Raw genomic sequence first — 25363 nt, 5'->3', positions numbered from 1 at the left:
TTTTTTCTTTTTTTGCCCAATCTACCCCCTAACCTTACGCGCCCCCACTAGCTGTCATCCGTTCTCCATCTATGAGTCTGTCTCTGTTTTGCTTGTTAGCTCAGTTTGTTCATTAGATTCCACATGAGTGAAATCATATGGTATTTGTTTTTCTCTGACTGGCTTATTTCACTTAGCATAATGTTCTCCAGGTCCATCCACACTGTCACAAAGGGTAAAATTTTCTTTTTTACGACCAAGTAGAATTCCATTGTGTAAATGTCCCATAGTTGTTTTAGCCACTTGTCTGTTGATGGACATTTGGGCTGCTTCCATATCTTGGCTATTGTAAATAACGCTGCAAACATTAACAATATTTACTTAAATATGTTTATGTACCCGTTAGCTGTATCCTGCTGTGCTTTTGCACTTTTATAAAATTAGAGCCTTCCAATAACCCAGTCTTATCTTTACAAACTGGTGTGTATTTCTTCTTCTTTGGCAAGCAAGGGCTGTTCCTATTTCCTCCTGAATCTTTGGTATTAGCCTGGATAATCCCAGGAGGGATCTTGGTTTTAGTTTTAAGCAACAATTCCCCTTATATCTCTCATAGTCTTTATGCATGCTCCAGTCTCCTTTGTTTTGCAAAAGCAACTTTGCTCCTGAAGCACTTCCAAATTACCATCCTATTTCTTGCTCTCCTTTTCCTGATAAACTTCCCCCCTTTTTTTTAACTCTTTGAAACCTGTTTTTAGTTGACTGTGAAATTGTTTTCTGCAAGGTGAACAATGATTTTCACTAGTCCTCACATTCTTCAATCATTCTTTATTTTCTTGGACTTCTCTGCGTCATTTGATACTGCTGACCACCATTTCTTTCTTGAAAATGGTTCCCTTTTCTTTCCTTTTTTTTTTTTTTTTTTTGGCTTTCCTGACATTGGACTAACCCGATTCTTTTCCCACCTCTCACCCTTTCTGCTCTGTTGCCTTAGATAACTCTTCTTGTTTCTGCCTTTGGGGAGCAGTTACCCAAGGGTCAGTCTCGTTTGGGGGGTTGAGCCATCCATTATGGCTGGCTTCTATGTTAATGATTTCTCTGTGTGATCTGACCCTCTCACAAGATTACCTAATTGCTCTGTAACTGTTTCCATTGAAATATATAGCTTTCACCCCAAGTTCAGTATTTCTTTGTTAAAATGCCTCATCTTTCCCTTGCTCCCTGAAATCAGCTCCTCCCAACTTCCATTTCTTAGTTCAGTAACTCCGCTGTTCTTGGCTGTCCAAACATAAAAACTTTGGAGCATTTATGATCTTTTTTCAGACCTAGGTTTTAACCTTAGATCTTCCATATACCATCTGTGTCATTTAAGACAAGTTAACCTGCGAGCCAAGTGTCGCTGGTTCGATTCCCAGCTAGGGCACATTACTAGGTTGCATGTCAGGTCCCCAGTTGGGGGCGCGAGTTAGAGGCAACCACACAGAGATGTTTCTCTCCCTCTCTTTCCCCTTTCCTCTCTCTCTAAAAATAAAATAAGCAAACAAACTAATAAATTATTTAAAAAAAAAAAAGACAAGTTATATAACCAGATGACCAATCTGACCATCAGTTAACTCATATCTAATAAGGATAATAAAAACTCAGAGTTGTCGTGAGGAACATTTCAAGTACACTGCATAGCACTTACAACATCAAAAATGTTCAAAAGCTTCTGATAATAATTCTTTTGAAATTCCCACTGTCCCCAAACCCATATTACTTACCTCACCAACCAAGAGCTTTTTCTTAGATATATCTACGTTATGAACAGATTCCAAACCAACTTTCTGGATTTGAGTCCATAGCTCTTCCAAACCAGTATGCATATTTTTACTGCATTAGTCTTATTTAACATTGCTTTCATGATGTTACTATTGTGCACCAACCAACTTTTTAATGGCTCCCTTTTTCTATCTCAGAGTCTAAACTTCTGTCCTCCCTAGCCTGGCCTCACACTATGCTCACTCTTCCCCAAAACTTCTCTTTAGCTCTTCTTTCTTCTCCCTGACTGGTGAGCTGGCCATGCTCACTTCAGCCTTGTGATTTTTCATACTATTCTTTATAGATCTAACTCTGTCCACTCCTTCCAATACATTTCAATTTATCTTCTTCATAAAATGCTCCATGATTCATTGGTGACCTCCTTCAGAGACTAGGCTATCACAATTTAGTCTTAGAGTAATAGTTTTACTCCTTTCTGATTTTTTTAATGAATCACTTTTAAAAACATTTGTATACAAATGTTAAAAAGACAAGATAGAAACAACTTGCATATCTTCCATTCATTGCTTGAAAGACATTTGGGTTGTTTCCATCTTTTAGCTATTATTCATATTTAAATATAAGAATTTATGTGAACATATATTTTCAATTCTCTTGGGTATATACCTAGGAGTAGATTGCTGGGCTGTATGGTAATTCTATGTTTAATGTTCTGAGTTACTGCTAAATTGCTTTTCAAAACATCAGACCATTTTGCATTCCCACTAGCAATGCATGAGATTGCAATTTCTCTACATCCTAGCCAGAAGTAGCTTCGTCATCTTTTTTTATCATAGCATTTTAGTGAGGTGTGAAGTGTTTTCTTATTATGGTTTTGATTTGCATTTTCCTGATGCGATATGATGTTGAGCATTTTACAATATTATATGCTTATTGGGCATTTATATATCTTCTTTGGGGAACTGTCTATCCAGATCATTTGCCCCCTCTTTTTAAAAAAATATTTTATATATTCATTTTTAGAGAGAGGGGAAGGGAGAGAGAGAACATCGATCAGTTGGCTCTTGCATGCCCCCAGTTGGGGACCTGGCCCCGCAACCCAGTCATGTGCCCTGACTGGGAATCGAACCAGGGTAGGTCGGCATCCAATCCACTGAGCCACACCAGCCAGAGCTTATTTGACCATTTTTAATTAGGTTACTAATTTTTTTACTGAGTATTTGTAACAGTTCTTTATATAGTCCAGATATAAGTCCCTTAAAAGATAAATGATTTTCAAAAAAGATTTTTTCCAATCTGTGGGTTATTTTTTCCACGTTTTTTATATTGTCCTTTGAAATATAGGCATTTTAAATTTTGATAAAATCCCATTTTTTCTTTTGTTGTTTTTGCTCTTATGTCATATCTAAGAAGCTACTGCCTAATCTTACAAAGTCACAGAGGTTTACTCCTTTTCTTGCCTCTAAGAAGTGTATAGTTTAGATCACACATTTAGTCCTATTATTTATTTTGAGTTAATTTGTGTTTATGGTGTAAGGTATGGGTCTAATTTCATACTTTCTGTGTGTGGATATCCTTTCTGGTGTTTTCAATATAAGGTTCCTGCATTACATAGATGTTCCTGAAAAGTTTGTGTCATTATGTCTACACGTCTGTCTCGGTGCCTTGCTCCTGCTGTGCTAAGCACACAATTAGCTACCTTATTTGCATGAGCATATGTGTGAGCATTTCATATTTCTGTCAGGGACAGACAAAAATGTAAAAAGGTTTTCACAAGATGACATAATGTTCAAACTTATAGGGAAAAAAATTTAATTATCACTCAGTATCATTTTCTACAAAACACTTTCTATTGAGTTGGCAAAAAAACCTGTAATTTTTTTTCCATAAAATAAAACACATTTTTCATTTTTGTCAATAACATGACTGATTTGGATACTTTGAGTATGTCGGCTATCTCCTGCTATTGGCTTCTAGTGGGTAGAGGCCAGGGGGTGCTGCTAAACATCTTCCAATGCATAAGTCAGCCCCACGGCAAAGAATTGTTTGCCCAAAATGTCAATAGTACCAAGAAACTCCACAAACCACTTTTGACACACTCGATCAGTCACAGCATCCTCTCCATACACTGCACGAATCTTTTTTTTTCATTTCAGTTGCATTTTTATTTTTCTTAATAAAGGATAACATGACAAAAATGTGTATTTTCTTCCATCTTCAATATTAAAATGGCTGCATAAAACTTCACCAATGTTGATAAATTTTTTTAATGCATGCTGATATAACAGCAGTCACAACAGAATCTAACAAAGTTGTTTAGAATGAAGTTGAAGGCAACTAAGCAGTACTAGAGCCATCGTATGGAGAAACTGTAACAGACTTTTTGGCCAACCCAATATAATCTAGAGCATTAAATGTAAGCAGTGCACTTCTTTCCCCTTGAAGTATAGATTTCATTGTATCTTGGTGCTCTTCTTTAGGTCTGTACAGAAACAGCTCCACTCCTAACAAATCCTCCTTGTTTCTCAGTTTGCCAGCCCTTTCCTTGCTATTTAAAGTGACTGCATACTTCTATCAAAAAAAGGGCCACTACAACCTTCCCTTACATTCTGAGTTCACACTGCATGTCCCTTGATTCTACCTCCTTAGTAGCTTTGCCAGTTTGTTCCACTTTAGGCAATCTCCAAGACAAAGAGAGAATTCTGCTCACCTGGAATTTGAAAGGAATAATTCATTACATTTCATCTTGCTGGCCTCATATGGCATTTTAGAGAGCATTTTTAACCTTCCTTACACATTCACACTCACACAGATCTCTTTTCTTATATCCCCTGATCTCTCTTTTTTTACAAACCCTGTGGTTATATCTTATATTAAGCTTTTAGAAATATAAAGTACAGATTAGGCTCACAGAAAAAGCTGAAGTCAACCTGCAGATTACCAAACCAGAAGGCTGCATTTGACGGCAGATCTGGGAGTTATCATTTAGTCTAAATCTAAGTCCAGTGCTTGGTACCTTATTTGGATATTGCTGCTTTCAATGCTTGAGCTGTTTTTCCAAACACTGGAGTTCTCGGCTACTTTTCAGTATGATGTAAGTTCCACAAGTGTTGCACTGTCTTAAGTTTCTAGTGGGAGATTTCAGATAAGATTTCACATCTGAATACACTGAAAAACTTTAGATGGAAGTAAACATTTAAGAAATGTACTTGAAATTCTCACTTGATAAACTAGAAAAAAAAATGATTCAGGTCTGACTCCTCTTTAATCTTCAAAGCAACCAACAACTTGAAATACTCAAAAAGAAGGCCCCAAGGGACCAGATGCACCCATCCTAATCCAATTATTGTCCAGTGGTATTTAGCAGGTCACTGCCTTCCTGTGCTTTATACTGCTGAAACATAAACTACTGCTTTTCTAAAGCTAGTAAAGAGCCCTCCCTTTTTTTTTTTTTTTTTTAATTCTAAGGAGTCCAGACTTTAAAAAATTTTTTAACTTACTTTTATTGATTTTAGAGCAAGGGGGAGGGAGGGAGAGAGAAGGAGAGCAACACAGATGTGAGAAACAATCGCTTGCCTTTAATATGTGCCCAGAAGTGGGACAAACCTGCAACCTAGGCATGTGCCCTGACTGAGAATTGAATTCACAACCTCTCGGTTCAGGTTTATGGTAAGACATCCCACCCAAATGGGCCACAATGGGCCAGGGCTAAAGTCTCTTATAAAGTGATAATTAAGCTATTTCAAATGTTAAGAAATGGGCTGTTATTCATAATATTAAAACCCACTCTCCTTGTCACTAAATGCAGGGAACATTCATACAAGTGGGCACTGTGGTGGAAAGTTCAGAAAGTAACTTACAGGAGAATAAGAAAATAACTAGAATGTGCAAGCTGAGTATTAAAAAGGTTTCTGAGACATGACAGTTGGCTTTGACAAATTTGTCTAAAAGAAGGGTATGTATATTCAGAAAGGACATGGATTTCTTTAGTTCTGTAAAGTCGTTTGCGAAGCCAGAGTTATTCAGTTTATTGGAGCACTTGTGAAGGTCAGTAGGTACAATTCTTAGCCTCATTCCAGCTTTCATTGTAAATATCTATCCCTCTACCTCTGACCTTTCTTCCCTTGTTTTGTGTCATCAGTTATGTATGCTATCTCATAGTTTAAGCATCCTTATACAGTGGCATAAATCTTTTTGGGATAAGGTGTGGAATAAACACATAAAATTTAAAAGCCAGGGTTTTCCCAATAATAAGATTTCTCCATGGGAAAGATCCACTGTTAACCTGACATTTGTGTTGATTTGGTATCAGCAGCATGTTTTACATTTCCTTTGTGCCAAGCTATTTGTAAATTTGTGGGCAATGCAAATAATTTAAAGTTCCTTCTCTAAAAGAACTCATGTTTTATTTGTGGATATTAAAAAACACACAAGGAAACCCTTGAAAACTGCTCAGGAGTCTGGTAGCTTGTCTATCATTGTGAATGTAATGACCTTGCACAGAAAAACTGAGATGCTGAATACAATTTGAGCTGGTGACAGAAGGGTTCAGAATGTAAAGCTTTGGAGTTTTTAGAAAATAAAGAATAAAAAGAAAAAAAAAAAAACCTCCCATGATTTCAACACTCAGATAGTTTCCTAATTTTTGTGGTGTGTTTCTTTCCAGACTTTTCTCTGAATATTTAAGAATAGGTAAGCCTGTGATTTTACAGCTGCACGTACAGTTTTGTACCCTAACAATTTTTAATTTTATTAAAAACATTTTTCCTATATACTTTCACCACTATAATTTATATAAACATTCCCTCCTCTCTGGTTCCAAGTGAACTACTTGAAATCTCCATGCATAGAAATAATTGGAGAGTGGAGAAACTACAGACTCGAGACATCAATTTCTCCATGACGACTAGCTGAAAATACTATAGTGGTTGCCCTTTTTCTTTCTTTTTTTTTTTTTTTGTGCCAAACCTCTGGCATCTGACTAAATTTCGCTGCTTTCCTTTCACTCCTTTACGGGTCCCACCCCTTTCTTGAGGCCTCTAACCTGGTTTCCCAATGGTGTTGATGAACAAAGGCTTATTTACCTGTTGCGTTCCTCTTCCAAGTGTTTCACACAGCTCGAGACGATTTTGAGACTTTCAAAGCTAGGGTCTTTTATGGGACCCGGCATATCTTATCTGAGTCTTCCTGACCTACATTTTTGAGCCGTGCATTTGCCAGCGAGGCAAGTCCCCTGACGAGCTGTTTCTGAAGAGAGCCCACTCGCCAGAGTGTGCAGTAAATGGGGAAGTGAAAAGTAAAATGGGAAACAGGAGGACCGTTCTACCTAGCTAGTCCGTCTCAACAGGTAAGGTTCTCCAGTTCCTCCCTGTACTTGCTGGCACCGGTGCAGAGCTATTGAAATTCCTTCAAGGGGTAGAGGAGGTATGTCCATCTAAAAGCCTTAGTAGACTGTTAGATTTTAGTTGCAGGTAAAGACCTCAAGGAGCTAGACAACGTTTCTAAGTAAAGCCACTGCACTGATTATTTTTTCCTCCCCTCCTGCCCTAAACAAGAGCATTGTAGGACGTATTTGACTCGCTGCTGGCTGGAGCTTCCGAATGGGTTAAGAGCGCATTCAAAGTCTTTGGAGTCCAGTAGGAGTTGCTGGTTGTGCCGGACATTACTCGCAAAACAATTTTTGTGGCTCACCGCCCTCTGGGTTTTGTCATTCTTTTGTGGGATGTTCATGGAGCTGGCTTGGGCAATTACTTTTTAAAGTTTTCACGTCCCAAACCTCATCTCTAGTTCCCGGAGTGCGGTACGTCTCACCGCCCCGAGACTTTTGGTCTCGCTCCAGGCGTGGGAGGGGGCGGGAAGAACTTTGTTCCCTGAAAATGACCCTGCTCTGGGAATTTCCTGTGGCCGTTTCTCACGGACAAGCCCCCTCCACCGGTTGGAAGCGCAGACACCCTCTGCTACGGGTCCCGCAAACCAGAGAGGCGAGCGGGGAAGGGAGCGCCCTGCTGCCCACCCGCGCTCCCTTCGCTCCCCTCGCTCCCCCTCCTCAGGTCCCGCCGAGAGCCCGGATGTTGGATTCGCTCCCTACGCTGGGTCCTTCATTTCCATAAAAGGGCAGCGGCTCCGCTGGGCCAGAGATTGCTGCCGCCGCGGGCGCCCCTCGCCCCCCTTCGCTGCGCTTCAGCCCCTGCGCACCGCGCCGCCCCGCCTCAGCCTGGGGTCCGCGCGGCCCCCTGCCCCTAGGCGGCCGCCGGGGACGGTGGGGGAGGGGGCGCGGCCGCCCAGCCCGCTCCGGGTGGTTCGGTCGGTCGGAGGAGGAGGGAGCGGGCGAGCCCAGCCACTGCCGCTGCCGGACTCCTAGTGGGGGGCGGGGAGAGAGGGGTGGAGTCGCGGAGAGAGGCGAGGGGCCGCGACGACGGGACTCCATTAGTTGCTCCAGCCGGGAGGCTGTGCTTCGCCGGTGAGGCGCGGGACCGTACGCTGCTACTCCGCTAGCCACCGCCCGCGCGCTTGTTGCCGCGCGAACCGCAGGTTGGGAGCGCGAGGGGCGCGTGGTGAGGGCCCGGGACCTCGGCTGGTACCTCGGGGGAAGCGCGGGTGGGGAGGAGGAGGAGGAGGAATGTGGAGCCCGCGGGCGCCGTCTGCTCGGTCGGGGTGCGGCCAACAGACCGGCAGGTGAAGCCCACCGCGGTCCGCTAGGCTGGGGCCGTGCGGGCGGGTGGCGTCGTGGCCAGTGCGGGCCGCCGCGGGGCGGGAGCGCGGGGCGGCCGCGGGGAAGGGGCGCGTGGGCGCTGAGTGATGCCCGCAGGCCGGCCCCTGCCGCCGCTGTCCCGAGTTCGTGCGGAAACGCTCGCGTCCTTCACCTTCTCCTACCCCGCGGCCGACTCAGCGAATTCGGTGGGATTTGCCTTTCTTGGGAGGAGTGACGCTTACGAGAGCCATTTCCTCCGTGCTCGCAGGAAGGAGCCATGGCTCTGGACGGGATAAGGATGCCAGATGGCTGCTATGCGGATGGGACGTGGGAACTGAGTGTTCATGTGACGGACTTGAACCGCGATGTCACCCTAAGAGTGACCGGGGAGGTGCACATTGGAGGGGTGATGCTCAAATTGGTGGAAAAACTCGGTGAGTAGCATCCCAGATGGTGGGAGGGAGGACTTTCGGCGGGGGGAGGGGTGGATTTTAGAAATCTTAGTCGGCGTCCCACAAATACTTTTTTTTTTATGTAAGCTCTTTCAATATGTAAGCAAATAGACCTCTTCCTTTTTGCCTCTTGTTTTGTATTGTTAATCTTTGAAATTTTAATAATGTGACTCCAACTTCCCAGTTAATAAATTTAATTGCATAGTTACCCGGGAAAACTTAATTCTTTTTACATTTAGCGAGTTCACCTTGAAAGAAGTGAGAAAACTGCTCAACTGGATGTTGAGAAGGGGATATTACAGAGCTTGTGATTATCAGTTACTTATCTTAAGGTTACCTGATTGTTGGTGACGTTTGGTATTGAGGATGATGCAAAATCTATTTAAGAATAAACAGTACCAGAAAATGTGCTACTTCTGGCGGCAATATGAAGGTTCTATAGCTGTACTACTGCGTGGAGGGTATTAAAATAAATTTCCAGTCATCCGCTTTTACAAGGGGTGGGGCATTATTTGACTATCTATAATGCTTCAAGTAAGCTCTTTCTAGCGTTCAACTTTATATAACAAGCTAGTGAAAGAATTTTGTGTTAAAAAGAAAACGGACCTTAAGCTAATTCGAGATGAACAGTATTTGCTTGGGCACAAATATATATTAAGTTGATTGAAAACTGACTCAATTTTAAATAATAGGGTATACAACAATCTGAAGTGTAAGGAAATTTCGCAGTACACATTTTGTTTGATGGATGAAACCAATTTCAGTTGGAAGAATCTACTGAAATGATTCAGTACATAATTTTATCACAAGAGATATGCTGCGAGGACTGTCTTCTGAGCTTTAAAGTGCTTTGTATATATAATGCAGTTCTGATAAGGTGATATTGTGGTCTTTTTAGGCTTTTGGACTTTATTTATTTATTTATTTATTTATTAACAACATTCCTTCTTCAAGCCACTCTGGGAAAGTAGAGAAATGGTATTTATCAGGAAATATATTTCTTACCAAGGGATTATTGTATACTTACCATATAAACTTACTGGTATATTGCCCCAATGCAATTTGCAAATTAAAGCAGAATTCATTTAGGTGGACTGTCTTTGTAGTCCTACAGGAAATTTAATTACTGAAGGGCCAAAAAGAAGCTCTTTGCAAGGTAGTCACCTCAGGACTGCATTGTTCGGCTCTCTGAGGCAGCCCAGGAAAGAGATCCCCTTGGGGTAGCTCTTGGAAAATGAGACTTTTCTGTATTGTTTATCCAGTTAACTGATGGTTAACATTTTTCTGATCTGGTTTGAATAAATCAGTTACTGTTTGCAAAATATTAGTAAACTCTTTCATCCAGCACTAGTGCGGGATTATTTAAAGAAGAGAATATCAAATATAATTGTTTACATTTCCTTTGTTTTCAAAGCAAACATTTACGTCAGAGATTGCTTTTAGATTTTATTAATACTGGTTTCAACAAGAGATATTTCTTATTGTGAAAAAGGAGCTGCTGAAGGTGACAGAGACAATTTGTAGTTCTTGAAAGCCAGTCTTTAATGAATAAATAATGACTTCTATATTTATATTACATTGATTAGGATTGTTTGTTACAGAATCACAGACACAGAAGTATAAACTATTTACAGAGAGAACTGATGTTAATTTTAAGTGACTGTACATAATCTTAATCTTGTAATGTTCATGCATTAAAAAGTTTTTATATAGTGAAAAGAAGCCCAACATTGTAAGAAATGTTGTGTGCATGGAAACCTTGCATCTTTCTTGAACTGAACCAGTACCAATCTTCTTAATATTTTGACTTCCAAATAGAAAGTGCTTATCAACATAATTCTCACTTTCCTGTTTGGTACACATAAAGCTAAAAGATTTTTTGCTCCTGGCTTTAGGATTAGAAACCTTGAATGGTAAGCAATTTTGTTACCTATTGGCAAGTAAATAGAGGAGAAAGTCACTAGAGCAGCATTTAGAATTTATAAATCAGTCTAGTAAAATTAGAAAATAATTTTATAATTCTTTAGAGTTGCCAAAAAACTGAAATGACCTGCCTTCTGAAACCCTAGGTTGTGTCATTGAACATGTTAAAGGGCTGAGTAAATAACTACTTGTTAATAGTAGCAGCTTGGTGGAGCCTAGGTGATACGAGGTGGAGGTCATGGTGGGGATGAGATGGCAGAGGGTCTCCTGTCTCTGGATTGCAGAGCAGGGATGGACAAGTAGCAGAACCAATGAGCTACTGTAGCCTTGGAACAGTTAACATACCTCTGATTAGAAGCTACTGCACCATTCATCTACAACCCGAAACTCCAAATGCCTGTATGATACCCTTGTTCTCATTAGAGTGTGTATAAATACCAAAGTATTATGTTTTAAGGCTGTCTTCTCATATAGTCACTGATAGCAGTTTGCTTCTCTGGGATTAATAGATTTTATGATGACTCCTCCCTGTAACATTGTATTAAAATTGTGTATGTGTGTGCACATTGTGGAATTTCTTGGGAAGAGGCTTTTTAGCTTCTATTAGATTTTTAAAGAGGCCTATGATCAAAAAAAGGTTATGACACAACTGTTAGGATTGGCCCCTTAGGGTCAGCCTTATTGCAAAGGTACAGTGTTCATCCCAGACTTAGACAGTTGAATTACGCAAGCTAAAAAAGTAAACAATGCTTCCTAAGTATGTGTCATCTTTGTAGGTAGAATTTTAAACCATGATTCTTAGATTATGACTCTGTTTCAAAGATCTGAAAGATCCCTTTTAGATCTTAGTATAAGCCCTGACCAGTGTGGCTCAGTTGGTTGGCTGAAGGCCCGCAGAGTGAAAGCTCTCTGGTGCGATTCCGAGTCCAGGCATATGCCTGGTATGCGGGCGGTCCCCAGTTGGGGCGCGGTAGGGGTGTGTGCAAGAGGCAGCAGGTCAATGTTTCTCTCATGCATTAATGTTTCCCTCTCTCCCTTCCCTCTAAAAAATGAGTAAATAAAAGCTGTTAAAAATAAAACAGTATAAAACACATTTGTCGTTCTGCACTAATCTTTTCAAAGAAAGCAAAGAGTGCACACCATGAAGAAGTGGGCTTTAGGGAATTATATTGTGATAGAAACGGTTGCACCTGTGACTTGGTCTAGGCTGACACTAGATAAATGATCTTAATATTGATCTTCTTAATGTTTATACCTCATTCTAAACATGAAAACTTATTTCCACATCTTTTTAGATGTACAGATTGAGACCCTTAACTACATTTTTTAAAATATATTGCACATTTTGTTTAAAACAATTTTCAAACGTCTATAGTGATTTTTATTTCAAAGAAAAGGATTAAAATGTGAAACATCAGGGATAAAGATTATAAAATAAGATCAGAGAATGGAATTGTAAAGCAATTGTATTAAAATATAAATTTTGTTAAGCGACTCAATTTTATGGACTTCCTTGATGTTTCTCCGGAGATCACTGAGAAATATTAAAACTGTTCTCCACGGATTTAGAGCTTAGTCAGGATTGAGGATTCTAAATTCCAAAGAGATACTTTGTTTCAGTGCAGTTTAGTAATCACTTTATAAAAATTGTCCTTTTAAATCTTCTGTGTACAATTAAATTTTTACCTTTCTATAAAAATTCATTTTAGTTGAAGAACAAAGAATTTTTTGTAACATGAAACTCACTGAATGGAAGTCTCCCAACCAACTCAATGAGCTTGGAGGGAAGAATAGACTATGTGATTTCTTAACTACCTTCTCATTCTGATTATGAGTAGGAAAAATGTAGAAATTTCCTTGGGTCAGGTTAAATAATAATCCAGAGGGAAATATGTAAGTTGGATGACTCAAGAATAACTATAAATAATGTATGGACTTGACTTACACAATTTTGAGCAATCGATTTCATTTCTGAATGTAGATTTAGAAAGAAGTAGTCCTTGCTTTAAAGTGTGTTATGCTCTTGCCATAATGAAATGAGTACATTTATGTTGGAATTCTATGTTACAGTAGTTAGGTTGTGACGTTATCACACACGATCATAAAAAGACATTTTAGTATGAATTATTCTTAAAAATATCTTAAAGTGATCTTGAAGTATGGTATACATTCTGTCTGTCTCACAGAAGGGCAGAATAGCTAGTTTTACTTTAGAAATAACAAAAATTTCCTTAGTTTAGCACCAGATGAAGTTGGCTTGTGTTAGGGTCTTTGTTACACAGAAATACTTTAAATACTAGGATTAGAGTTTGGCAAGATTCACACAGGGAGACAGGCATAGGTAACTGGACAGCTCCCTTCTCATACTTGTGCTTATTAGTGCTGCTCCTTGGGGAAGGCATGGTTATGTAGCAGAATGGTGTCTTATGAGGTTGAAATCCTGTTTTTTTCCCCTGAGGGCTTATGGTTGAATTCATGGAAATAAAATGTCTATATGACACAATCTCACTGCATTCACAGTGAAATATATGAAGATTTCACTATGAATTAAAACTTTTTTAAATCTTGGATTAAAGTGAGATAAACATAAAATGGTGATACTATATATTAAAATGAACTGAACTTTAGTTATATATACACTATTTGATAGCAAGTTTACTCAGGGTTGAGAATACTGTTCATGATGCATAGGAACTGGACATTATTTCTTAGCAAGTTTTAAGCTCCTGAAAAATAGAGGACAGTATGTAAATTTTACTAAAATTCTCATTATCACCTAATTAAGTGTGAGCTATTGTATACATTTTGTGCTTTTTGCTACCATGTTTTACACTTCTTTTTTTTTTTTTTAATCAGCAAACATTATTTGATTCCAGCTAGAGTGAACTTATATTTATAGAGGCACTAAAAAGAATGTATGTTTGGTTATGCAACTTCTTACAAATGATCTTGTTGGAAATATCCAATACCTGTTGAAGAAAATTGAAAAATAATTTAAAGTTTTACCTTTTATCTGACTTTTTTGAAATTTCAAACTTAGTCTAAGGTCAAGAATAGTAGTAGTAAACATTGTATAATCTTTATGTGGATCACCAGTTAGCATTTTGGCATTTGATTTCTCTGTGTGCACGCACGTGCACACACATACTTTTGAACCACTTAACATGTGGCGTACCGGGGAATTTAAATGCCTTTTAGAAATGACGAGAATTCTCACCACCCCATATGCAATGTGTTAAGTTGCAGATATCATAACCCTTCATACCTAGATGTTTGAAATATGTATCACCTAAGAACAAGGACTTTCTCTGAAACATTACAGTGCAATGATCAAAGCTAGGAAACTTAACATTGAATCGATATTATTGTCTACTATGTATCTATATTCAAATTTGCAAATTGTTCTAGTAATGGTCTTTGTTTTTTTCCATTCAGGATCTCATTCCACATTGAGTTTAACTGAATTGGCCTTTTAGGGTCCTTAAATATACAGAATAAGTTTGGACCACAGGAGAATGTATAATAAATGGTTTATTAAAATTACATTAAGCTACATGTAAAGTAATAAATAGTACCTGTTTCCAGACTTTATAATCACTCCATAGAACAGTTCCTTAGCCTTTGTCTTTCAAGACACTTTCACCTTTTAAGACTATTGTTGCAAATTTTACTTCAGAATGATATTGTATAGGTTCATTTTCGTATACTTTTGTCTTTAAAGTTCAAACTTGTTTTTGGTTTACTGTTAGGTAAGTTACTGAAAATAATATTTTTAGCCATCATTTGGTGTAGATTTTCCATGTTGGCTGTCTTCAGGCTACAGTAGATGATAATGGATTACACAGAATAGTAAGAAACAACATTCAGGCCCTGCCGCTATTGGTATGATCTATGGACAACTAATTCAACCTTTGAATGGGTTTTTATTTTATTTATTTTTTTATTGAATTTATTGGGGTGACATTAGTTAATAAAATTACATAGGTTTCAGGTGTTCAATTTTATAATACATCTGGATATTGTGTTAAAAATATGGAAAGCATCACCAATTTGCATGTCAGCCTTGCTTAGGGGACATGCTAATCTTCTCTGTATCATTCTAATTTTAGTTATACATGCTGCTAAAGTGAGCACCTGAATGAGTTTTGACATTTCTAAAATGGAAATTAAAGAAAAACAAACTTTCTCATAGGTTTTGGTGAGAATTAAAAGAGATAATATATGTGGAAATGTATTATATAAACTATTAGTGTATATAAAAATGATAATGGCTCTTTTCTAAGTAGCATTGAAAGTCTCTTGAGTATACTGGACTGGAGAAAAGGGAAAGAGTTAAAATGTAATCTAGACTATTTAATTTTAATAGGTTCCAGCTTTACTGGTGAGGAACTATATTCCTCAGGAGCTTAGTTTGTACTGCTCTGTGTTCTTACCTGCTAGATAACAAGAAAAATAACTATAATTCTACCCTTCCTCTCATTTGCAAACACATCTGCCAGTGTAATGTAGCAAAGAGCTACATTACTGTTTTCATGAAATTTCTGAAATGGAATGGAGCAGTAAGTGGATGGTGGTATCTTGGAGGTTAGAAAAACATGTAACTATGAAGGCTTCAGTAGTAAATTAATTTTTCCTTAATACAGTTTTATAAGAACAGTATTTTGTATTCAGTTATAACAAAGATATGAAACGCGAAAGCATGTTTCTTGGAACATGAAAACATTGAGTGCATTTAGAAATTAGTGAACGTTTTTATTTAATTATTTTATTGAAATAAAAATTATAATGCCATTGCTATAGTATGTTACAAAACATACCAGTGTGAGGTAAACATAATCCAAAAGAATATTTTAAATTAATCTTTTAAAACTTTTTTTGAGATACGGCCTTTTACACTTGGATTTGTGGTTACAAATTTATAGCCATTATAATCCATTCCTAACAAATTACTTGCATAATTATTGCATTTTTTTATGTTAGTTTTTTCTTAATGTCAAGCTTACTAAAACATAATTTACATACAGCAAAATTTATTCTCTTTAATATAATGTGTTGAGTTTTGATCAATGCATTGTATGTTAGACTACCATAATCAAGATATAGAACTTTCCCAACCCTCCAAAAAGTTTCCTTGTTACTTTATAATCAGCCCATCCCCTCCACTCCAGCTCCTGAAAACTGATAGTTTGCTTTTTCTAGAATGTTGTATAAATGGAACCATAAAATATGTAGCCTTCAGTCTTGTTTCTTTCACTTAGCACAATACATTTTATTTTACTTAAAAATTTTTAGCCCTGGCTGCTAGCTCAGTGGATTGAGCATCAGCCTGCGAGCCAAGTGTCGCTGGTTTGATTCTCAGTCAGGGCACATTACTAGGTTGCACGTCAGGTCCCCAGTTGGGGGCACGAGTGAGAGGCAACCACACCGTGATGTTTCTCTCCTTCTCTTTCTCCTTCCCCCGCTCTCTAAAAATGAAATAAATAAATAAGCAAACAAATAAATAAATAATTAAAAAAATTTTTAGCATAATTTTATTTTTATTGATTTTTATATATTTACTTTGTAATTCTTACCCAAGGATATGATTATTGATTTTAAAGGGAAAGGAAGTGGGAGGAGAGAGAGACACACAGAGACACAGACATAGATGTGAGAAACATTGATTGCCTCCCATATGCACCTCAACTGAGTGTTGAACCCACAACCTTTTTGGTGTACAGAATGATGTCCCAATCAACTGAGCCACTCGTCCAGGGCAGCATAATAATTTTAGATCCATTTGTATATGTATCAGTTTTGTTTTTTTTGAATTGTTGAGTAATAGTTGATTATATAGATGTGTATCATATTTATTCATCAGTTGAAGAACATATGTGTTGTTTCTATTTTTTGGAGATTATGAACAGGGCTGCTGTAAATATTTGTGTAAATATATATTTTCATTTCTCTGGGATACCTACCTAGGAGTGGGATTCTTGGGTCGTGTCCTAAATATATACTTAAATTTATAAGAAACTGCCAAACTTTTCCAAAGTGGCCACATCATTTTGTATGCCTATCAGCACTGTATGAGAACTAAAAGAAAATTATAATTCCAGTTGCTCTGAGTCCTCTTCCAGCATTTGGTATTGTCAGGTATATCTTAGTAAAGTGTCTTTATATCTTTCGCCTTTTTTATTTTTCTTTTTCTAACCTGACCATTGTGGCTTAGTTGGTTCAGTGTTGTCCTGCAAAGGGAAGGTTTGCCGGTTCGATTCCCAGTCAGGGCACATGCCTGGATTGTGGTTTGCCAGTTCGATTCCCAGTCAGGGCACATGCCTGGATTGTGGTTTGCCAGTTCGATTCCCAGTCAGGGCACATGCCTGGATTGTGGTTTGGTCCCCAGTTGGGGATTGTGTTGAGAGGCAACCTATCGATATTTCTCACATCTGTTTCTCTCCCTCTCTTTCCCCCTGGGGGGCCTTTCCCTCTAAAAATAAATAAAATCTTTTAAAAAACTGTGTTTTTCTAATTGAGTTTTAAGATTTTTTTATGTATTATAGATACATGTTCTTTATCAGATAATGTGTTTTGCAATATTTCCTCCTAGTCTATGGCTTGTCTTTTCATTTTTAACACAGTATCATTTATTTATTTACTTATTTTTCTTTCTTTTATTCATTCTAGGGAGAGAGGGGAAGGGAGGGAGAAAGAGGGAGAGAAACATCCATGTGACAGACAAACATCAACGGTTGCCTCTTGCACATGCCCCGACTGGGGACCGAACCTGCAACCCAGGCATGTGCCCTGACCAGGAATCGAACCAGCGACCTTTTGGTTTGCAGGATGATGCCCTACCAACTGATCCACTCCAGCCAGGGTTAACACAGTATCTTTCAAAAAACAAGAGTTTTTAATTTTCATAAAGTCCATTTTATCAATTTTTTTTTTTTCTGGATTGAGCTTTTTAAAAAAATTGCCGTATGTAAGAAATCTGCCTAGTTAAGGCTACAAAAATTTTGTTCCATAACTTGTATAGCTTCTGTTTACTTTTATATGTTAAAGGAGGAATATATGAGGTATAGTAGCAGTTATATATCAGAGAGGAAATAATTGTGCAATTTACTATTTTAATTTGTTAGAATCTGAGCTATAAAATAATAGTACAGTGAAAATTTATCATCTACTAGGAAATTTAGATAATTAAAACTTAAGTCATAAAAATGGACTGATAGTGAAGCATCTTTAAATAATCAAAGAAACATTTCAGATATTAATGTTATAGAAAGAAGTCAGTCTGGGTTCCAGTCCTGATTTTTCTTTTTAAAGTGAGGGTTTTCAGTATTTAGAATCTCAGGGTTTTTTTATTTGTACAGTATAGGTAAACAAAGAATAAGCCTTCAATTAAATTTGTTCCCTTCACTTTGTAATGTATTAAGAGTTCTTTAAAATTGTTTTTTCAGGTATGGTAACTCTAAACTAGATAATACTATTCTAAAACAATACCATTGTGGATAAAAGGGTCATTATACAAATCCTGGTCTATTTTCCTTCATTTGAGAATGTTATACTGGTAAAATGTTTTGAAATTTTAATCTTCTGCTATTTTCTCTCAATTTCAATTTTGCTTCTCATTGAATTAGTGTATTTGAGAGAAGAAAATAAGCAGTAAAGGATTAAAATGTGAGGTTTATATTCGGATTTCCTTTCCCTTCATGATTCAGTTTTCAGACTTATTATTTACTTCTACTTGTAGAAGGACAAGCCAGGTTCAGTATATCCTTGGGAGACTTCCACAGTTTTCGTGCTTGGGAGCTAATAGCCTCTAGCCCAGGGAAGGTGACATCTGCCTTAGAGTCTGTAGTCAATCTTTTCTCATATATTTAACTAAGTTATTTTTATATTATGCTGTAACTGAAAATTACATCAGTTACTTTAAAGATCAAGTGTAATTTTAAGGCATCAGTGTAATGACGGTTTTTGATTTCTTTTCCTTAATGGAACACTCAGGGTTATGAATAAAACACCAATAAAGTGCCAGCATTATTGATTGTAGATGATGTCTATTGGATAAGTGCCTCCCAGCTTACTGTCCCTTAATGTAGTTACATAAATTCAGATTTAAGAATTTGATGAACTTCGAAATTAAAAATAACTTGAAAAAAGGCAAAGAATTCCTGTATCAATTTTAAAAGTTTTATGCAAGGTGTTGATGAATTTTGTTGCTGTGATAGAGTATTCTTGTTGTAGAGCATGGCCTTGGGGAAGGGCAGCCTGCTTGTGTCATAGTCCTGACTTCACCGGACTCTGGCTGTACAGTTTTGGGCAGTGTGCCCTACTTGTCTGTGCCTCTGGTTTCTCACCTGTAAAATGGGGATAATAATTATAACTTTATCATAGGGTTATTATAAGGATTAAATTCGTAAGTACTGAAGTATTTGGAGTGGCTGTGTAATGTAGCTGTGATGATGATGATGGTGGCGATTGCAGTCCAGGCTGTTTAGTGGTATTTATGTTTTCCCCTTTTACTAAGCTAGTGTGATAATTTTATAAAAAATTGAGAATGTATCTTTTATAAAGGTATGCCAAATAGTTGTTCTTTACAGTATTAGGAATTAAGTATTTCACCTTTATTGTGCCACCTTGTAATCACTATCAATAGTATTATAAAAACAGTATGATAGTATTTTATGCATCTATATATGTATAAAATAATAGATAACTATGCTAAAATGGAGAGTATTTTCAATAAATTTAATATTCTTGTTTTTAAAAAGTGAACTTTGTTAGTGTTTAAGAACTTAGTCTAAGACATGGCCTGGCCAATTAATAGTTATATATGACCTCAGCATATTTTTTTAACATCTCCTGATATTTAAATCTTACTTAACCTTAGTTTACTTACATGTTATTTGAAGTTACTGTAAGAGCTAAGTATGGTATTAAAAGGAGTAACAGAATCCCTGGCAATTAGTAGAGGGAATATAGTTGGAGCTCAGTAAAATGTTATTCTCATTTACCCTTCAAATACTGTGTAAGCCTAAAACAAACTTGATTTGTAGATTGAAGTAGTTTATGTAATTAATTTATTTTCATTGTATTTATGTAGTATTTAACCAGAAACCCCTTCTTACTTTCTTGGTTTTATAAATTTTGTATAATTGTTCCAGAGTGTCTGAATATGTTCTCTAAAGCCCGACTGCCTGGGTTTGAATACTGTCTTTGCTACCTATAAGCTTTATAACCTTGTGCCAAGTTATTTAACATTATTGTGACTTACTTTTCTTATAAGTAAAATGGGGATAATAATATATTTACCTCACAGAGTTGTTGTAAGGATTAAATGACTATACATATATGCTTGGTACATAGTAAGTACAATAATTCTTATTGTTTTATTGAGATCCTAATGGACTTCTGGGATATCTCACTATTAAATATCTTATGAGTTTGGGGGAAAGAAATGCCTTAAAGAACTTAGACTAGGAAAGAGAGGGACTTTAGTGTGAGATGGAACATTCATGTGTAAATGTTCCTGCATAAAGATAATATTATACGCTCGCTCTTAATCTTTTTATCCTCACCCAAAGACATGCTTTCTGAGTTTAGAGAAGGGGGTGGGGAGAGAGAGAGAGAGAGAGGGATGGAAACATTAGTCGGTTGTGATACACTCCCAGACGGAGGACCAAACACTCAGCCTAAGGCTTGTGTCCTGACCATGAACTGAACTTGCAATATTTTGTTTTACGGGATGACACTGCAACCAAGTGAGCCACACTGGTAAAGGCCACTCACTATTTTTGATGGGTTATAGAGGTATATAGCATGAGACTTCTATGGTATTTTCATCAGTAGCAGCAGATGAACTTGACCTTATCAGTAGCAGAAACAAACATTTGTGGAGGGCCAAACATTACATTAGTTAACGGGACATAGTACTCACTCAAAATGTGAGCAGTTTTCTAGTACCAAAATTAAAACAGAAGATTGTTTTGAGTTGATGGTCAGGTTGTGAAGTGCCAAGTGAGTGGTACAGGAAGATTATGGAGATTTAGAAGCATGATCAATGACTGGCCTTATTTGAAGGAGATTCAGGGTGAAAAGTTAGGAAGAGAGGCATTCCAGGTTGAAGATTGCGTGTTTATGATGTATTGGACTAGCTAGAGAAGTAGAAGATAAGATTACAGAGAGGAAAGATTTGGTTAAGTGGGGAAATTATATGCTGTTATTCCTTCACTCACCCACTTAATATTTTAAATGAGAACCTACCGAATGCTTGACACTATACTATGAATAGGAGAGATAAGACATGAACAAAATTAACTCATTCTGTAGCCTCACTCAACTTGAAGTCTTAGGGGCAAGAAAATCTTTAAATAATTCATTACTATAGTGTGATGAGTGTTATGAAGATTGAAATAGTTATGGGACTATGTACCCAGGAACCTGACCTAGTATGTAAGGGAAGGATTTTTGGAGGCAATTATCTAGAAGCCGAAAACTGAAGATGGACTAGGAATTAGAAGAGTGGATGTTAAGCGTGGTGAAATAGGATTGAAAAACAATAGGTTGGGAGAAGATAAGAAGTCCAGATGAGAGGTGAAGCCACGGAAGGTGGCTGTTTGAAGAACTGAAAGAAGTCTAATGATGGAGGAGCCATCCTAGGGAACCAGTGGCTGGACAGGCATAAGAAATGAGCAAGGACTTAAAGTGCTTTGTAAATCACGTTTAAAAGATTGTGTAATAACAACTATGAGATGGCCATTGAAAGAATTTAAACGGGGAGAGATGTCAGATTTTTTAAATTTGAAGTCCCTCAGGTACAGTATAAGTCAGTAACAGAAGATACAAGCAATAATAAGCTTCTTGGGTTCCAAGAAATGTTTTTTCCAGTAGTTTACACCCCAGTCCTGTATTAGGATTTGTTAGTAATTTGATATTTAAAATATCAAAGGCAATAAAGTATTCTTACTAAGTTACTTCTTTTTTGAACCATTGAATATGTGCCTTTGATCACCTTTAAAAGACAAATCCTGTTAGCACTTATGAGTCAAGCATTAATGAATGAATTCAGCCCTGACATTACTTTCAGAATTTGCCAGATGTTGACATTTTATGGACTCTGAGTCCAGTCTTCTAGGAGCTAAGCCAAGTTGAACCAAATAAGTATTAAGCCTTCAGGATTGGATAGAAAGTTACCCACCCTCTGGAAATGAATAATCGGCACCCTTTGAATTTGTATGCATTCTGTAATTGCATGCATAGTTTATGTGATCTGATAACACTTCTTAACTACTTGAGTTAGTATATTTTGTAGTATAAAATATTAAATTGAAATTGATAGTCATTATTATTTGGGGTTTGTAAATAACTTCAAAAGATAATTTTGTTTTGACGAGTGATTTCCTTGATATTCAGTTAGCTATGTCAAGAAATATCGATTTGCCAACTTTTATCAGAAGTTTATTTTCTAAATGTTTTGCCTAATTGGTCAATCCATCTGCTTTAGGTATTCATTGAAGCCTTAAAAGTTTGTTGAAACTTCCACTAGAATTTTACTCTGCTGCAGACCTTTGCCTTCAAGATTGAAATCTCCCCCACTATAGTCCTCTTTTCCATTGCAGGTCACATAGCTCTGAGGTAGGAAAGGTGCCTTATTAAAGGAGGGAAGGAAGTAAATACAGTCCCCATGTAATGCATATCTCATTTCTGTTGCTCATTGGTCCCCATGACAAGACAGGGTATTTCCACTTTATTTAATAATCTCTTTACCTTCCTGTAGATGTACAGTCTATATCTTCTTTATCACTCCTAAATACCAATTTCCTATAAGAAATGTGCAGGATAATCATCAAGATTTTACTATATGAATCTTAACATTAGTCCTTTGTCCTCATATTCATCTTGTCCAAACCTGCTTCTCTTCTGAATAACTTTACCTTAGTTAATGGATTGTTATTTAAGAATGCTACTTCTAGCCCTGGCTGCTATGGCTCAGTGGATTGAGCGGTGGCCTAAGAGCCAAGTGTCACTGGTTTGATTCCCAGTCAGGGCACATGACTAGGTTGCACGTCAGGTCCCCAGTTGGGGGCGCGAGTGAAAGGCAACCACACAGTGATGTCTCTCTCCCTCTCTATCTCCTTTCCCCTCTCTCTAAAAATAAAATAAATAAACAAACAAATAAATAAATTATTTTTTAAAAAAAGAATACCACTTCTGAAGTCACATTGATCTGATTCAAATCCTAACTTCTATATATACTAGCTTTATCCTTTGGCCAAGTTACACAACTTCTGTCTTTTGGTTTTCTCATCTCTAAAACAGGGATTATAATAGTATTTGCTGCTTAGTATTTTTGTGAGAATATGTTAAATGCATACCAAATGGTTAATAAATCTTAATGCTATTGTTATTATCCATTTAATTCTCAAGCTAGGAACTTTCTAGCTTTCCTCTTCCCCTCCCAGCTGTCCTCTCTCCTCTGTAATCAATATCATTAAAACCTCTGATTCTAACTTAGATGTGTCTCTCCTATTTGGCTTCCTCTCTTCAGCTTCTGCCTTAGGCCAGGTTCAGCTCACAGAAAATTGCAGTACTCTTCTTGCTGCTAGGCTCTTCCTTTTTCTGACTCATTCTCTGTGATCCCATCATAATTAACTTCATAAAACAATCTGATCAAGAGCCTGCATTTTCTACAGAACAGTCACTCTTAGCACATGTTGGAACCCCTCCATCTCTTAAGACTCAGGTAAAATGTCCCGTATTCTTCAGAGCCTAATTAATCTTTCACATTTAAAGTTGGTTGCTAGGGAAGATTGCCAGGCGAAGCTGGAGGCAGGGATTGGAGGTACACAGCTATAAACCAAGGAACACCAGGATTGACAGCTACCACCAGAAGCTAGAAAGAGGTAAGGAAGGGCTCTTCCCAGAGTCTCAGAGGGTGCAGTGACCTGCTAAAACCTTGATTTCAGATTTCTAGACTCCAGAATTATTTGCCAAAAATAAATTTCTGTTTTAAGCCAAAAAAAAAAAAAAAGTTGGTTGCTCCTGTGGCATTTTGTCCTTTTACCTGTTTAGCTCATTTTACTTTTCTGTGTCCTTCACTTGGACTATAAACGCCTCCACCATGGAATTCTTACTAATTTTATATTCCTATGGCCTAGCTTCGTGTCTGGCATATGGTAGGTACTTGGGAAATGTTTATTAATTCATTTATTGATTGTGTATCAGAAGAGCACACACTTCATCTGTTTTACCTCCTCTTTCCCTGATAAAGAAAGAAGAACAAGAGTGCACATTTTGAAAGCATGGGAAGGGGGTCCTCAGCTTTCTCAAGTCTGAAATGAAAAGGAGTTTGTGAGTAGAGAGAGCAGAAGACTGGAGAGTAAGGAGTTTTTAAGAAAAAAAGATTGTGATTTTGTAGTGAAATTATTATTTAATGTCCTTTAAATTTCAGGAAATATTAGGGATAACATGATAGAGTTAATTTTTAAAACTCATTTAAGCACTAATTTTACTTGTAGATTCTTTCTTTACACATTATTGGCAATAATAGCTCATTAGAAACATTAGAAGATTTGATTGTTTTAGGAATTGAAAAGGAAAACAGAAGCTAAAACTTTTCTGTTGCCTGTAGCTTAGTAAAGGAAAGAAACCTTGGCCCAAGACAGCAAATTGTAGCTGGCAAAAAGGAAGGAAGGAGGCAGGTTAACCTTGGAGTTTGTGGAAAGATGCCTGGGAAGTAGCCATTTGTCTGTCTTTAGCAGGAAGTCCTTGTGTCCCTCACAATTTACCAACAACATTCCCTTTTTTCCCCTGAATCCACACTGCAGCACTGCAGGTGCCACCGCTAGAGTTCTTATATCTCAAGTTGAAGCTTTTAATCGCAAAAAGCCTTCTGATTAGTATAGTTTAATTTTACTAGTAATGTATTTGGGTTGTTTTAGATTGGGTTCTAGTCGGATTTGGAATATATTGTTTATAATGTTTCTCTGTGGTGAATCAGAATTCTAAAACGAACAACTGAATGTTTGGAACATTATCATTTTGCACAGTAGGGATTGTCTTCAGCAAAGGAATTCATCCTTTTAAGAGATGAGAAAGGAGGAAGTCAGTTCAGTTAGATTCCCCATTGTTTAGGAGAATCTCTGCCAAATTTCTAGCTAGTACAGAAGCATGTTTTAATTCTGAGTTTGAAGAAGATAAAATGGATTTTTAAATATACAATTAAATTAACAAATCTTATGTATTATTTTTCTTGGTGACTTAAGAATAATTTCCTTGTTGAGGTTAATGTTTTCTTACTAATGAAGTATCTTTAACATTATCCATATGAGGCTTCATTCATTTATCAGATATTATAGGCCAGGCACTGAGCTAGCTGCTGGAAATACAGGGTGGGGCAAAAGTAGGTTTATAGTTATTTGTATGGAAAGTAATGCAATAATAAATAAACAATAATACAAGAATAAACTGTTTTGTGTACTCACAACTGTAAACCTACTTTTTCCCCATTCTCTGTAATGGTGATCTAAATAGACATTGTCCTTGTCTTCTCAGAGTTTATAATCTATTAGGGAAG

At 37.3% G+C, this 25363-nt stretch overlaps 1 protein-coding gene and 1 non-coding gene across 7 annotated transcripts in view; one reads left to right on the top strand and one right to left on the bottom strand.

Moving 5' to 3' along the window:
* Positions 1-7988: 7988 nt before the first annotated feature.
* The window catches only part of FERMT2 (FERM domain containing kindlin 2), a 71201-nt gene continuing 53826 nt past the window's right edge, over positions 7989-25363 (top strand). The window contains exons 1-2 of one of the 6 annotated variants that reach the window (XM_090270890.1): positions 7989-8197; positions 8697-8862. In XM_090270890.1, coding sequence (XP_090127016.1) covers positions 8706-8862 — 157 coding nt within the window. In that variant the 5' untranslated portion in view covers positions 7989-8197; positions 8697-8705. Of the gene's footprint in view, positions 8292-8696; positions 8863-25363 lie in introns of all 6 variants that reach the window. The other 5 variants (XM_090270888.1, XM_090270889.1, XM_090270891.1 and 2 more) reach the window with 5 other exon arrangements.
* LOC150016771 (U6 spliceosomal RNA) lies at positions 14830-14937 on the bottom strand. The gene has a single exon (XR_016510175.1). It is a non-coding gene; the product is annotated as a U6 spliceosomal RNA (small nuclear RNA).

This window comes from Furipterus horrens, unplaced genomic scaffold, assembly GCF_987537825.1.
Source record: "Furipterus horrens unplaced genomic scaffold, mFurHor1.1.pri manual_scaffold_3, whole genome shotgun sequence".
Classification (NCBI taxonomy): domain Eukaryota; kingdom Metazoa; phylum Chordata; class Mammalia; order Chiroptera; family Furipteridae; genus Furipterus; species Furipterus horrens.
This window is presented reverse-complemented; position numbering and strand designations above follow the sequence as displayed.